Source organism: Pongo abelii, chromosome 16, assembly GCF_028885655.2.
Source record: "Pongo abelii isolate AG06213 chromosome 16, NHGRI_mPonAbe1-v2.0_pri, whole genome shotgun sequence".
NCBI lineage: Eukaryota > Metazoa > Chordata > Mammalia > Primates > Hominidae > Pongo > Pongo abelii.
The window spans coordinates 65,218,783-65,233,475 of record NC_072001.2 but is presented as its reverse complement, the minus strand read 5'-3'; the positions used below and the strand labels follow the sequence as shown (position 1 = coordinate 65,233,475).

General features: G+C 43.3%; 1 protein-coding gene across 1 annotated transcript; it reads left to right on the top strand.

The window, feature by feature from the left end:
• Positions 1-11,148: 11,148 nt before the first annotated feature.
• On the top strand, positions 11,149-12,925 carry C2CD4B (C2 calcium dependent domain containing 4B). The gene is made up of 2 exons (XM_002825520.5): positions 11,149-11,285; positions 11,451-12,925. The coding sequence occupies exon 2, from the start codon at positions 11,491-11,493 to the stop codon at positions 12,562-12,564; it is 1,074 nt and encodes a 357-aa protein (XP_002825566.2). The 5' UTR covers positions 11,149-11,285; positions 11,451-11,490; the 3' UTR covers positions 12,565-12,925.
• The last annotated feature ends 1,768 nt before the right edge of the window (positions 12,926-14,693 follow it).

The window sequence follows — 14,693 nt, the reverse complement described above, 5'->3', positions numbered from 1 at the left end:
ACCTAGGCTGCCTCTCCAGCACACCTGGTTCTACCACCTCAGATTCCTTCCTTAAACTGTGAACTTATCCAGTGATGCCAGGATACCAGAAGGACTGATGGAGCTGAGATGTGGCCTAAACATCCTGTTCAAACTCTTTTTACTAGACAACAGATTATGTAGTACTTATTTTCAATGAGTTACCCAGCTGGATTTTGTAAATCTGGAAAACAGTTTAATAAATATTTATTTAAATCTTAATTTAAGTTCTCTTTATGAATAAAATATCTTAATGAGTTAGGGAGTTGAGAATGTTTTAGAGTGGAAAAGAGAGATGAGAAGGAAGTAAGAAATGAAGGAAATTTTAAAAAATCATTATGAGCAATATGAAAGCTTTCCCTTTTCCTCTTGATCTGACAGCAGAATCTAAGATGTAAAGAAAAAGAGTGTACCCAGGTTTAGAGTGGTTTGTATGAATTTTAAACCAGTTTGTGTTTTTCCAAATAAACATCCCAGGTTGGAGTAATCAGTGATTGCATCTTAATTTTGGACACTGACCAATATTTACAATCAAGAAACAAACCAAAGACAAAACAATATATGCCGTTATTGTAAATCATTGGAGCACATAATTCCTTCTTATCAATACCTTCCGAAATCACTGGTTTTCTCTCCTGGGAATGGGTCAGAATCCTTCTATCAAATGCTCATTTTAACTCAAATCAACATCTAGGGTGTAGATGCCATGGGGCAGTTTCTGTCCAACACCTTAAGACAGCACCCTCTGGGGGTTTTACCAGAAGAAGATGTCAATGACCTTCTGCAACAACACGGTGTTTCTTTAACTTACCCCCAAGTCGACAGATTTCAATTACATGGACTGATATCTACACCTTTTAGGTAGCATGGGTTTCATTTTGCCTTGCAGTGGTTGGAGTTCATTTGACATGCTCATTTGACAACAAACTGCCCTTTCCAGTGGTTGGAGTTCATTTGACATGCTCATTTGACAACAAACTGCCCTTTCCAGTGCTTGTCCTATTAAAGCACCAAGTAAAACAGAAAGGTTGGCAGGTTTCCTGTGAGGCAAATGCTTTTTCATATTGTTTTCCCTTTGGGGGGTATTTCAGAGAACTTACATTTCCTGACAAGTATCTAAATCAGCACGGTACAAAATAAAGATGTGAATCATTTTTAATATTATATTTTATTTACCCGATATATACAAAATATAATTATTTCAAGATGTAATATTAAAAATTATTGAGGATTTTTTTTTATATTTTTAATACTAAATCTTTGAAATCTTATGTTTTTTTTTACACTTAAAGCACATCTCAATTTGAACTAGCCATATTTCAAGTGCTCAGTGGTCACATGTGGCTAGTAGCCTCTGTCTTGAACAGCGTGGGTCTAAACGTTCTCCTTTTACCCAGATTTGTCCTTTCCTAAATCTTCTAGGCTCTGAAGCCGCCACTGTTAACATACGAGCTCCACTTAAAGTCTCATTCCTGATTTCTCCAACTAGTGGTCAAGCAATCATTAATTGACTAATGTAGCCACAAACATACTCCTCATAAGGCATCTATAATTTTTAGAGGAAAAATAATATTTTCAGCATTTCAAAAGTAACGTTATTTTTGGCTGATGTAGAAAACATATTTAAAGAAAAGGAGAAAGAGTAGAATAACCAATAATCCTACCACCCCAGAAATAACTACTGGATTTTAATGTACATTCTTACAGATTTTTCTCATATGTATGTTTTTTCCCCAGAAGTGGAATTATATGGTATACATTGTTTTATTATCTTTTTCCCCTCAGTTTTAATGATCTACCATATGAGTGTGTCTCAATTCATTTAACCAATCTCCCATTGCCCACAGGCTAGTAGACCTTGAGAACCTGCACCTAGAAGAGGAATGGATATCACCTGAACGTACCTGAAGAACAGCCCACAACGTGATATTCAGTTGTCTCCTGCTGGGAAGGGCGTGAATGTATTTGTGATTAAATGAGGGAGAGGTGGATTACATTAGATGGGGACACCTTCAGAATTAGCAATTTCTGCTAATGGAGCAGGGGGTACCAGCATGTGCTGAGCGACCACGGTGTGTACTGGATGCATTAAACCCCTCCTGAAGTGTCTGCCCATCTCTTGATGTGTGAACTCCAGAGGGAGAACATCGTTGTGATGAAACTGCCTTAGCTTAAGGGACCCACCATGAACAAAGTCATGCCTCCTTCCCCAGGGAAGCTCTCATCCAATGATTATCAATAGGGTATTGTAATTACTTGCCCCTCTTCTTCCAGTTTGGGACAGTTCTTCAGAGTGATCCCAGTTCTAGAGCTCTTTGGGCACTGGATTGCAGCTCCTCTTTTCCCTCTGCTTCATCCTGCTTTCTTCTCTTCACTCCCCCACATATGTATTCCCAAGAGCATGCTCCTGCAATAACATTCTGATGTGCACATCTCCAAATCAGCATCTGCTTCCCAGGGAATCCAATCTGTGACAGGCACTAAAATAAACTTTACTTTACTGGTCTGACAAGAATTTAAATGCATGATATGTCTTACAGAGACCATGCAAGTTAAATAATACTTAGTTCTAAGTTCAATAATTTTACAGATTTCTCCATAATACTGGTGTTGCTACTAATGTAACATTTTCTTTCTAATTTAAATCAAAACTGGCCTGGAGCTCTCCTGTTGACCTGAAGAAGTCAACAAGAATTGTTCTGTATTTGTTATTCTCCATGCTCTTTCCCCACCATTTGGACTGTACCAAGATCCCAGACCTGCGATCTGAGAAAAAGTGGGTGAGGAGGTGGATAGGTACTGCCTGGCCTCAGTGGTCTCATAGGTGGGCATTTCTTGTGGTACTCTTCATGCTGTGCCAGCCTGGGACCCTCACTACCACTCTCAGTACTGACGCACTTGGTCCACAGCCTCTCCATGAAGTCACACACGTCCTCTTTCTTATGGAGCAGGAACATGAGTACAACCTATTTCCTCTCTTGAAATTCCAGCCTTATTCAGTCATTTCCTTATTTATGATGAGGGGATTTTATTTCTTAAGCAGCAGCTGTTGGCTGTCAGCCAGTGTGGAGCAACCTCAGGAAGGTGACAGCCCTAGCTGAGCTGGCTATTCTTCTATTTCCTCAGGGGAGGAAACAATGATAATATTCTCTATTTCAAAAGGAGAGGTAGAGAAGTACCCTCTGGTTCCTGTGCTGGGGATAGATGGTTCCACTTTTATGAGGGCTCCTATCTTTTTCCCTGGTTTAGGTCCTGAAGTTGCCCCTGTCCACCCTATATTAAGTTGGGTAGGGAAGCCATTGCTGAAAGATGGAGCAGAGAAGATGTGACTGAGCCATTGTTATGAGTTGCATTGTGTCTCCCCAAATGACATGGTGAAGACATAATCCTCAGTGCCAGAAGATGTGATGTTATTTGGAAACAGGGTCTTTGCAGGCGTTATTAGTTAAGATGAGGTCGTACTGAAGTAGGGTGGGCCTTTAATCCAATATAACTCATGTCCTTAAAAGAAGAGATCCAGAGATACAGATACAGGAGGGGAGAACATCATGAGACGATGGAGGCAGAGTTTGAAATCCTGCAGCTGTGAGCCAGGAAACGCCAAGGATTGCTAGCAAACCACCAGAAGCTAGAAAGAGGCAAGGAAGGATGCTCTCCTGCAGGTTTCAAGGTGGGCATGGCCCTGCCGACACCTTCGTTTTGGACTCCTGGCTCTACAGTGGTGAGACCATAAAGATCTGTTATTAGAAGCTGCTTGGTTTGTGGTATTCTGCTGCGGCAGCCCTAGGAAATGAATATAGCCATTATCACAAAACGTTTAACTAGTGAAACCAGAAATAGACTTGGTGTTCTGTCTTCTAGTTCAGAAATTGACCCAGGTGCTATTCCCAAGGTAGCGAACTTCGAACTGCTTAGGCAGACTGTTTATTTAGATCCTGTTGGTGACAAGCATTATTGTAGCTCTAATAGTTGAGTGCCACGAACAAGATTTAGTTGCTGAGAAGTCTGTTTCTAGCTCAGGGAAATTAGTGAAACTGAAAGAAAAGCTCACAGCGTTCAGGGAACTGGGAAACACTCATAGGCAGGGGTCCAGGAGGGATTTCATTAAGGGCCTCTGTGCAGAGAAAGAAGCTCTAGAAAGAAATTTGAAGATTACCAGGTACTATTCAGTGTGTTGTTTCGTGTGGAGGAAACCAAGATCTGGGAAGGTTAAGTGGCTTACCAGGCCCAGCTGGTAAATGGTGGGGCCAGGATGGGGGCCCTAAGCATCCTGAGATGCAGGACAGTGTGCTTTTCCCAGCTCTGAACTCCCTTGTCGGCTTTGCAAAGAGTTGTGCAAAGTCAGGAAACCGCTCTGAGTAAGTTCTATATCGACTTCTCAAAAATAATGAGGTAAGCAGAATGAGCTTTGAGGAATGGGCTTGGCAGCTTGTTTGAACAGCAGGTAAAATCTGAAATGCAGTGTTAAGATCATGAACAGTTTAGACTTTTGCGTAAGATAATGGCGTTATATCCCAGCTCTGTGGTTATAGGCCAAGTAACTTTAGTAAAACTTACTTGTTTGTAAAAGGCTTCGCTTAGAATAGGTGCCCATTAAGGTTAGTTGTCTTTCTTTCCTTAGTTCTTTTTCAAGTTCTCATCTGTGTCCTAAAAATTTAATCTGATATAATAATGAGTATAGTTGTGACACACTATTTCCTTTGCTACTACTACTAAAAAATAGATAAGGTTTACTAAGCAAATCCTAGACACTATATCACAATGGCTTTAAATGGGTTACTAATGACCATAAGCCTAGGATATAGTTATAATTATTAACCTCATTCTATAGATGAAAAACTTAGGCTTAAAAAACTAAGGAACTAGCCGGACAAGGTGGCTCATGCCTGTAATCTCAGCACTTTGGGAGGCCGAGATAGGCAGATCACTTGAGGTCAGGAGTTCGAGACCAGCCTGGACAACATGGTGAAACCCTGTCTCTACTAAAAATACAAAAAACATTAGCCAGGAGTGGTGGCGGGCGCCTGTAATCCTGGCTACTTAGGAGGCTGAGGCAGGCAGAAGAATCGCTTGAGCCTGGGAGGTGGAGGTTGCACTGAGCTGAGATCATGCCACTGCACTCCAACTTAGGTGACAAAAGAAAGACTCTGTCTCAAAAATAAAAAACCCCAAAAAACACAAAAAACTCAAAAACTAAGGAACTTGATGAGGCTCACATAGCTAGATAGGGATGGAGCTGGAACAGGAACCTAGGCAGTCTGTGTTTTCTGTGACAAATATGAAAAATCAAGAAGAGCAACATTTAGTCCCTAGACTCCACCATGAAATGGGAACAATCATGTTGCAAGGCAGGAAGCTATAGTTTGTTTAATCCTACGCAATTACCAACAGGTGGCGGTTTGTCAATTTACAACATTATTGGTATGTACATAAACTTAAATGACTTAGAGTTAGTTCTGCCTTTTAAATATGAATCAGCAAGCCACGTGTAGCCAAGATAGGGAAATTAAGTATTCTGATTAATATTTGAAATATTGGACTATTTTCTAGCAACACCATCTATTGTACTCAAATCCATGACCAAATAGACTTAGAGTCTATACATCCGTATGGTTTTTGAATTTTTTTGTAACATTCCTACCTCATGATTGTCCAGACTACTTGAACACCTCCCAAAATGAGCATACCACCTCTTACAGAAGCTCTTTTCATCTTTAGAGAACACTGAAAATGCTCTCCATTAGTGGTTTAAAGATCTAAATGTAAAAAAACCAAAACTTTCAAAATATCAGAAGAAAATACCAGTGCTCCTCAATTTATGATAGGGTTACATCCCAATAAACCCATCCTAAGTTGAAAATATTTTAAGTCCAAAATGCATTTAGTAACCTAACCTACCAAACATCATAGCCCAGCCTAGCCTACCTTAAACATGCTCAGAACATTTACATTAGCCTGCAGTTGGGCAAAGTCATCTAACACAAAGCCTATTTTGTAATAATGTGTTGAATATTTCATGTAATTTATTGAATATTATACTGAAAGTGAAAGACAGAATGGTCATATGGGTACTTGAATTACGGTTTCCATTGGATGCATATTACTTTTGTACCATCATAAAATCAAAAGATCATTGAGCAGAACCATCATAAATCAGGAACTGTCTGTATAGAAAAAATATCTTTATTACTTCACAGAAAAAATCTTTATTATTTCAGGGAAGAAGATTATTCTTTAAGCAAAATTACAAAGGAAAAGATTGAGACATCTGATTACATTAAAATTAAAAACTTTTATGTCTCCAAAGACTTCATAAAAATACAAAAAGCAAGACACAGACAGTTATATGGCCCACCCTAATGATTTCATTTAACCTTAATTACCTCTTTAAAGACCTGATCTCCAAATATGGTCACATCCTGAGGTACTTCAGTTCAGGACTTCAACATATGAATAGGTGGGGGCACAGTTCAACACATAACGCTCACCATAGTAGCGATATTTAATAAGCATCTGGGCTGGGTGCAGTGGCTCACACCTCTAATCCCAGTACTTTGGGAGGCCGAGGCGGGTGGACTGCTGGAGCTCAGGAGTACGAGACCAGCTAGGCAACATGGTGAAATCATGACTCTACAAAAAATACAAAAATTAGCCAGGCCTGGTGGCACGTATCTGTGGTCCTGGCTACTCAGATGGACGGTTTCAACAGCAAACATCTATTTCTCACAGTTATGGGGATAGAAAGTACAAGATCAAGGCATTGGCAGATTCAGTGTCTGGTGAGGGCTCCCCTCTAGCTGTGTCCTCACATGGTGGAAAGGTGTGAGGGCTCTCTGAGGACTCTTTTATAAAGGCTCTAATCCCATTTATCAGGGCTCATAACCTAATCACCTCACCCATTTCTTAATACTATCACATTGGGGGTTAGGATTTCAACATAGGAATTTGGTGGTGGAGACATACACATTCAGTCCATAACTTTCTGATAATAATAGTATAGTTGAGGATGTGAAGCCATAGGAAATCTTATATATTGATGATGAGGAAACTGATTTTGCATTAAAACTGAAGATGCAAATATCCTATTACCAGCTATTATATTCCTAGAGATGTACTCTAGAGAACTTTTGCATAGATGATTAAGAAGACAGGTACACAAATGATCATACCAGCACTGGAAGAATCAGAAACAATCAAAATATCCATCAGCAAGAAAACAGAGTACATTAAATGATGGAATACTGTAAGTCAGTGAAAGCGAATGAACTAGCGCTATACATCTAACATAAGTGAATCTCATGAATAGAATGCAGACTGTTGCTACAGTCTTCTAGATAATGATTTCCCAAAACTGTATTTTGTTCCGTAAAGGGACATGGCCATTCCCACACTGCTAAACATTCAGACTGGTTCTTCTATGGCCTTCCAAGGCTAGTGGACCATGAGGCTCCTTTAGGACTTCTCACCATCCCAAGCCTTTCCACTAGAGACTCTTTAACTGCCTTTACACCTTACCCTTCCCACCCTCGGGGTATAGGTGTTGACATATGTCAATTTGTGACCTCATTCAAGGTTTGTCATTCAGTTAATTGCATGTCTTTTCCATTTTCATCATAGCAGTTTCCAGCAGCTGATAAATTCCCTGGGTCCATGTTATGTAAACAATCCCAATCCTTTTTTTGGAAGTATGTATAACATAAATAAAGAGAACGACTATACTTCCTGGGGGGACAAGGATTCTGTCTACAAATGGCACAGCACCACTGTGCATAACACATGCTTTCCTGCTTATGACAATGTCATGCTTTAATATATGAAGTACTGGTATAATCAATAAGGTGTGTAAGTTTCAACTCAAGGCCTTGGAACAAGGGTCTCTTTCTCTATTATCTAGCTACCTAGAGAGGAGCTGGGTTCAGGAGAAATGGCTTTGAGAGAGGCACTGTAGGGAAGAGGTTATAAGCACACAGGACCATGAGCCAGATGGATCTGGATTTGAGTTCCAGCCCTGCTTTTACTGTATGTGAGATTTATGACAAGTTTTATTATTTTCTTTTCCCTTTGTGAGCCTGTTTCTGCATCTCTACCTTCTTTATAGAGTTGATTAGATAAGATAAAGTATATGAAGCATTTAACATGACTTCTACCTACTACATAGTCAGTAAACATTAATGTTATTAAAGAGATCATTTCTTTAAAATAACAATTTCAATGTTTGAATACAAGATGATAGTGGCCTTTATGTGGTTATGAGGCACAAAACAGTGAAACAACTGGAGCGATCGAAGTTTCCATTGAGGAGCTGTTTTTTATTTTCTCCCAGTGTGATTTAAGAATATGGAAGGAAGCCAGGCCTCCAACTGTGGTTCCAGCCTATAGCTGTGGTTGAATAAATGACCATCTGAAAAGTATCCCTGGGTAAGTAATTTAATTTCCCTGTATCTTACTTTCTCTTCTATAGATTCATGGGAAGATAACAGTTTTGGAAAACCTTCTAGATAGGGATTGTGTTAATAGCCATGTTTGCGTTGCTCTGTAAACACGGACGTGCTGGGAGTGCAATCACTCAAATCCCATGTTCTGCTTTCAGTGTCTTTCACCCACCAATACGATGTCTGAGTGTTCATTGTCACCAAGGCCATTTTCACTGAGGTTTCATTTGAAACGAGCTGCATCTACTGCAGGACATAATGCTGGTGTGCTCCACTTTAGAGAGACTCTTTGCCCATGAATCTGCACATTGGCCTGATGAATCACAGGGAAATGATCCTGTCAGACACCCCTCGGGATGTTTGTGCCTGAAAATCTGGCTTTAGCAGTAATGGCTACTGCTCCCTGGCCCCAGTGGCTGCATACTGATCGATACTTGCCCCATTAAAAAAGCATACAGGTGTCCCTCAGTGTCTGAGGGGGATTGGTTCCAAGGTCCCTCAAGACACCAAAATCCTCAGATGTTCAATTTCCTTATATAAAAAGGCATAGTATTTGCATGTAACCTATGAATATCCTCTCATATACTTTAAGTCATCTCTAGATTACTTATAACACCTACTACAATGTAAATGCTATGTAAATAGTTATTTTATTGCTTCATTTCTTTTGTATTATTATTTTTTCCAAATATTTTCCATCCGTGGTTGGTTGAATTGGGGGATGCAGAACCTGTGGGTCAATTAAGCAGTAAAGTATTATTAGCCCAGAGAAACACTTAATCTTCTTACCTTTAAGAATTTAAAAATAATGGGGCTTATTCCAAAGCAAGTATAGTGGAAAATACTACTTAACAGTCGACTGAAGAATTAAGAATTAACATTAAGAATTTAATGTTAGAATTTAATGTTAGAATGAAGAATGAAGAATGAAGAATTAAGAATGTAAGAATTAACATTCTTAATTAAGAATGTAAGAATAAACATTCTGGGTATAAAGGGCGATGCAAATCACACAGTAAACTCAGTGCATTATATTGAACTGAGTGAATAGATGGAGGAAGGATGGAAGAAAAGAAGAAAGGAAGAAAGGAAAGAAGCAATGAATTAGAAGAAATTAGCCAAAAAGCTAGGACTTAGGCTATGTAGGCTATGACCATAGTTTTTGAATGACCCTAGACAAGTCCCTCAGTTTCTCATCTGGGAAACAGAAACAATGTCTTCCTTATTGGTTTTCTGTGAGAAAGAAATCAAATTACGTAGAGAGATATGTGGTTGAAAGCACCTGACAGTCATAAGACCTGCAGATCAGTATCAATTCAATACAATCCGTCAAATATTTACTAAGCCCTTACTATTTGCCTGGTATTGTATCTTGGGTGCTAGAATTACGTAGAGACGAATAAGATAGCCAGGCTTGTACCCTGGATAAGGCAACTGGGATGGAGGCAATCCCAGTTCTTGATCTTAGGACTTTTATTTTTCATATATTCATAATAGACTCCTGAAATCCCCCTCTGGTTGAGCTGCCCCAGTCCTTGCCCACTGAAAACCCACAAGTCTATTAGGGGAGACAAAACTGTAAACCGAAAATTCCAAAGCAGCATGCGAACTGCAACAATGGTGGCCCCTAGATGTAGGAAGGAAATGAGGAGGGGCTGAGGAACTGGAGCAGGGGAGTTGGGTGAAGGCACCTAAAAGGGATGATGCGTGGGCTGAATTACAGAAAATAAACAGGAGTTCCTATACAAAGAAAAAGCAGAGAAAAGGCATTTCAGATCACAGGAAGCATCACATGCAAAGCCAAAGAAACAGGAAATTGCTAGTTCCAGCTTCTGCCATTAACTGGCTCTTTTTAACCTTTCTGGAATTTCCTCAGGTCCCTCTGGGCTTTCAGTCTTCTCATCTCAGAAAATGAAGGTCGGGGGTGGAAAGAAGGAATCTAGATTTCGGGAAGAGGCTTTCTAACTGGATACCTCCGTGCTAGAGCAAAAAGAAAAGGGGTAGCTTTAAAAACGTCAAGTGTTATTTTAGGGCGCGAGCCAGAAGCCCCATGTTTTGTGACTATCAAGATGACAGGCAGAGCCTGCAGCCATTCAGAAGCTTTCTCCACTTGATCTTAGCCAAAAGGCCACGAAGCGATCAGAAATTTTCTCAACGATTAATTTACCCACTTCACCAGTACTTAGGGCATGGACTGAGCCAGGGCCTACGCTATCAAAAAGACCACAGTCTAGCAGAGGGAGACAGACAGTAAATAAGTATATAAATACTTGGAAACCATATTGGTCTGCACGCTGCGAGTGCGTGGGGACAGGAAGACAGAAGCTCCCAGGACATGCAGGTCACGTCCAGGTCACATGCAGGGTGAGTGACGGTTTATCTCCTAGCCAAATTAACTTCCTGTTTCCTCATCCAGCCTCACCTTCTCCAATAGGCCGAAAACATTTTCAGCCGCCAATTTTTCCTTGGCAGGACGACAGGGTGCCCTCTCTCCACCTGCAATCTTTCCCAGGCCTTCCCTGGGGCTCCACGCACTCACTGCAAGTGCAGGTCCCAGAGCTGACCACAAGGTGCCTGCTCTGGCGACAGCTTCGCGCAGACCTGAGCGCCCAATGCATGCAGACCTCCCGGCGTCGTGGGAGAGGGTGGCGGGAAGGCGGGCTGTGCAGCACCTCCGGGTTGGGCCGCGGCGGCTGGGCGGGACTCAGCCTACGGTATAAGAAGGGAGCGCCACTCTCCTGGCCGCAGTACTGAAGGTGGCGCCTCGGCAGCGGGCTAGAGGCCACTGGCACTGAGCTTGCAACCAGATCCAGAGACACTGAAGAAGAGAGAAAGGTCTGAAGCGGGGCTGATTTATGGGTGCAGGAGAGCAAGGCTGGAACTGGGTCTGGGGTCTTAAACACGTGGGGACGTTTACAGGGTCTGGGGGAGGGATCCAGCCGCGTCAAGGGGCTGCAGCGGCTCCAGGCGCCCAAACTCAGCAGCTTCTCTCCCCCGCAGGCGCACCTCTTCCCGCCACTCCTAGCCCCAGCCTCCAAGGATGCGGCTCCTCGAGAAACTCTGCTCCTCGGCCACAGGCAGCTCCGCGCCGAAGCCCGCCTTCGCCAAAGTGCTCACGCCGAATTGCATCCCCGAATTCTGCATCCCGCCGCGGCTGCCCGCCACTTGCGCGCTCGAGTCTCCAAGCCGGGCCGCCGCCGTGCCCCGGCGCTGCGCCGCTGAAAGCGACCTGTGGCCCCCCGCGGCAGACGAGGACGCCGGCCTCACGGACTGGGACCCGCGCTCGCAGGCAGCACTGTCACTGCCGCACCTGCCCCGTGTGCGCACCGCCTACGGCTTCTGCGCGCTGCTCGAGAGCCCGCACACGCGCCGCAAGGAGTCGCTCCTGCTCGGGAGCCCGCCCGCGCCCCGGCCCCGGGCCCACACCTACGGCGGCGGCGGAGGCCCGGACGCCCCCCTGGGAACCCTGTGCGTCCCGCGAGGTCCGGGCCCGGCCACCCCCGCGGCCCCCTGCGGTCCCCGCCTGCCCCAGGATGCGCTCGCTCCGCGGCCCCGCCGCTGCCGTCTCCTGCGTGTCCCCGACGGGCTGCTGAGTCGCGCGCTGCGGGCTGGGAGGAGTCGCCGCCTGGCCCGCGTCCGCTCCGTCTCCAGCGGGAACGAGGACGAGTCCCCGGCCCGGGCCCCCTCCTCGAGCCCGCCGTCATCCAGGGCCCCGCTTCCTGAGCGCCTGGAGGCCGAGGGCACCGTGGCTCTGGGCCGCGCCGGCGACGCCCTGCGCCTGGCCGCTGAGTACTGTCCGGGAACCGGGCGCCTCCGCCTCCGGCTGCTCCGCGCGGAGAGCTTGGCCGGAGGCGGCCCCGGTCCCCGCGCCGTCAGCTGTCGCCTCAGCCTCGTCCTGCGGCCGCCGGGCACGGCGCGTTGGCAATGCAGCGCTGTGGTGGGGCGCAGCCGCAAGGCCTCCTTTGACCAGGACTTCTGCTTCGACGGCCTCTCGGAGGACGAGGTGCGCCGCCTGGCCGTTCGCGTCAAGGCCCGGGATGAGGGTCGCGGCCGGGATCGGGGCCGCCTGCTGGGCCAGGGTGAGCTGTCCCTGGGCGCCCTCCTGCTGCTCTGAGGGCCCAGCCCTCCCCGGGGCGCTCTGCCCTGGAGACTCCGGACACTGACAGCCACGTGGTACAAAATAAACCTTATTTATTATTTTATTTATGATATTGCTTTATTGACGTTTTACTTCTTCACGGTCCACATTTGCTATCGTTTATTGGTAGAGAAGAAAAAGATAATGACTCCCTGTTCTGTTCACAGGACCCCCATACCTCTTTCCAGACCATTTTTGCATTCCAAAGAATAATGGGTTGGCTTGGGACTGGGAGAGAAAGGAAGTACACCCATCTGCATTGTTTTTCATTCCTTCCGGTTTTCTATCAATGTTAAACAGTTTTTTTTTTTTAAATAAAGCAAGTTATTCATTCAGAGTCATGCCCAACGTTACGATTCATATACAAGCTTTACATATTGATGCGGCATAGGTAATATCCTAATTCGTGTGTACGCGTGTGAGACACTTCTATTATAAGGATGTATACCCTGGTGGGAAGAAAATTCTTTTGTAGAAAGAGCAGGTTTCTTTTGGAAGTGAATTTTTCAAAAATTGCTGAGGAAAACAAGGGAAGTGGAGGACCTTCCAACAGATGGTTATGTAGGGAATAGCTATTCCTGGGGTCTCTCTCTTCCTTACCTAGGAAATCTTAGAAAAGGAATCTTTCTTGTCTCTGTAAACAAGGTGATACTTTTTGTGGCATTTTCTCACCTAGCTATGTATCTAATTACACAGTAATTAGCTTTGCGGTAGGATTTCCTAGATGAGTTAAAAAGTAAGTTGTCAGTTTCTTGAACACTGGGTTCTAGATAGTGTTTTTAAAAATCCAATTGATTTTCATTTGTTAATTCAACAAATAAACCTAAGTCCACTGGAAACTGATTATACCCAAGAGAATTTGCCCTGGGCTACAGGAATCCACCATGTAGTGGAAAGCACAATGGAGTGGGAGACAGAGTTCAATTTTTTTTCTGCCACTTTTCTGGACTAGGGCAAACCAGTTACTCTCCCTGAGCCTCATTTTCTCCATCAGTGAAAAGGGAGTAATACCTACCTCACAGGGTTTTGTGAAGATATGCCTTAATATCCAAATAACCCTTGAATACATGTGAAATATGATAGCAAACCTGAAATGCTTGCACTGTACTGTTGAATAGTGCTCAATAATGTTGCAGAGAATGAACTCCTTCAGGTCTTCTTTCTTTCCAGTTATTTCTCCCTGCTCCTGGAGTGGAGCCTGGAAAAGGTAGGGCTACCTGAGACTGAGGACTTAGAAGAGCCAGGAGTGGGAATGTAGAACCCTTCAGTATCCCCATGGTAAATTTCCCCATAAGCAACAGTTTGCCCTCATTCTACATCAGAAATTCCTTCTGCATTGTTGTTATAATAATGAAGTCTGGGTACAAATTTGATCAGACTAAATAAAAATCCTGGATTTTAAATATTATTTCAAAGTGAACAAATTAGCCTTTAAAAATAATCTCATCAAACTACTTTTGAAATTGAGAAAACATCACAGAGATGACTTGCCCAAAGCTATACAGCTAATGTGCATAGCTGAATTCAAACAAGAACCAAGTGTTCTGACTTCTCCAGCAGACTGACCCACCCTTGTGGGTCAGAGGAGGTGAGGCCAGTGTGTTGGAGGGAAGTATTCCAAGAAGAAGAGGCTGTTCAACCTATGTATTCATTTATTTATTTACTAGAAATGGAATTAGCTTCATTCTGTAGACTTCAGAGAACATAATGAAGATGACATATACATAAAGACTTATCATTCCTTTTCAGAGGGCTCAAATTTAACAAAAATGAAACTTCATCTAAAACATTGACTTCTTAAAATAGGTAAAGAATCTGGAATGAGCACTTGGTGAAATACAACATTTGCTTGTGACTGATTATATATTTATATAAATATAAAAATATATATAATGTCAAGATCACTGAAATCTGAGAGTGACATCAGCAAGATGGCTGACTGGAAGTGGCATACAGTATTTCTCCTGTGCTGGGCTTCTTTCATTTAACATCATTTTCGCTAGGTTCATCCACCTTGTTGCAAATGATAGGATTTCATTTTTTATGGCTGAATGTAGTAATCCATTGTGTATAAATACTAAATTATTTGATCCATTCATTCCTTG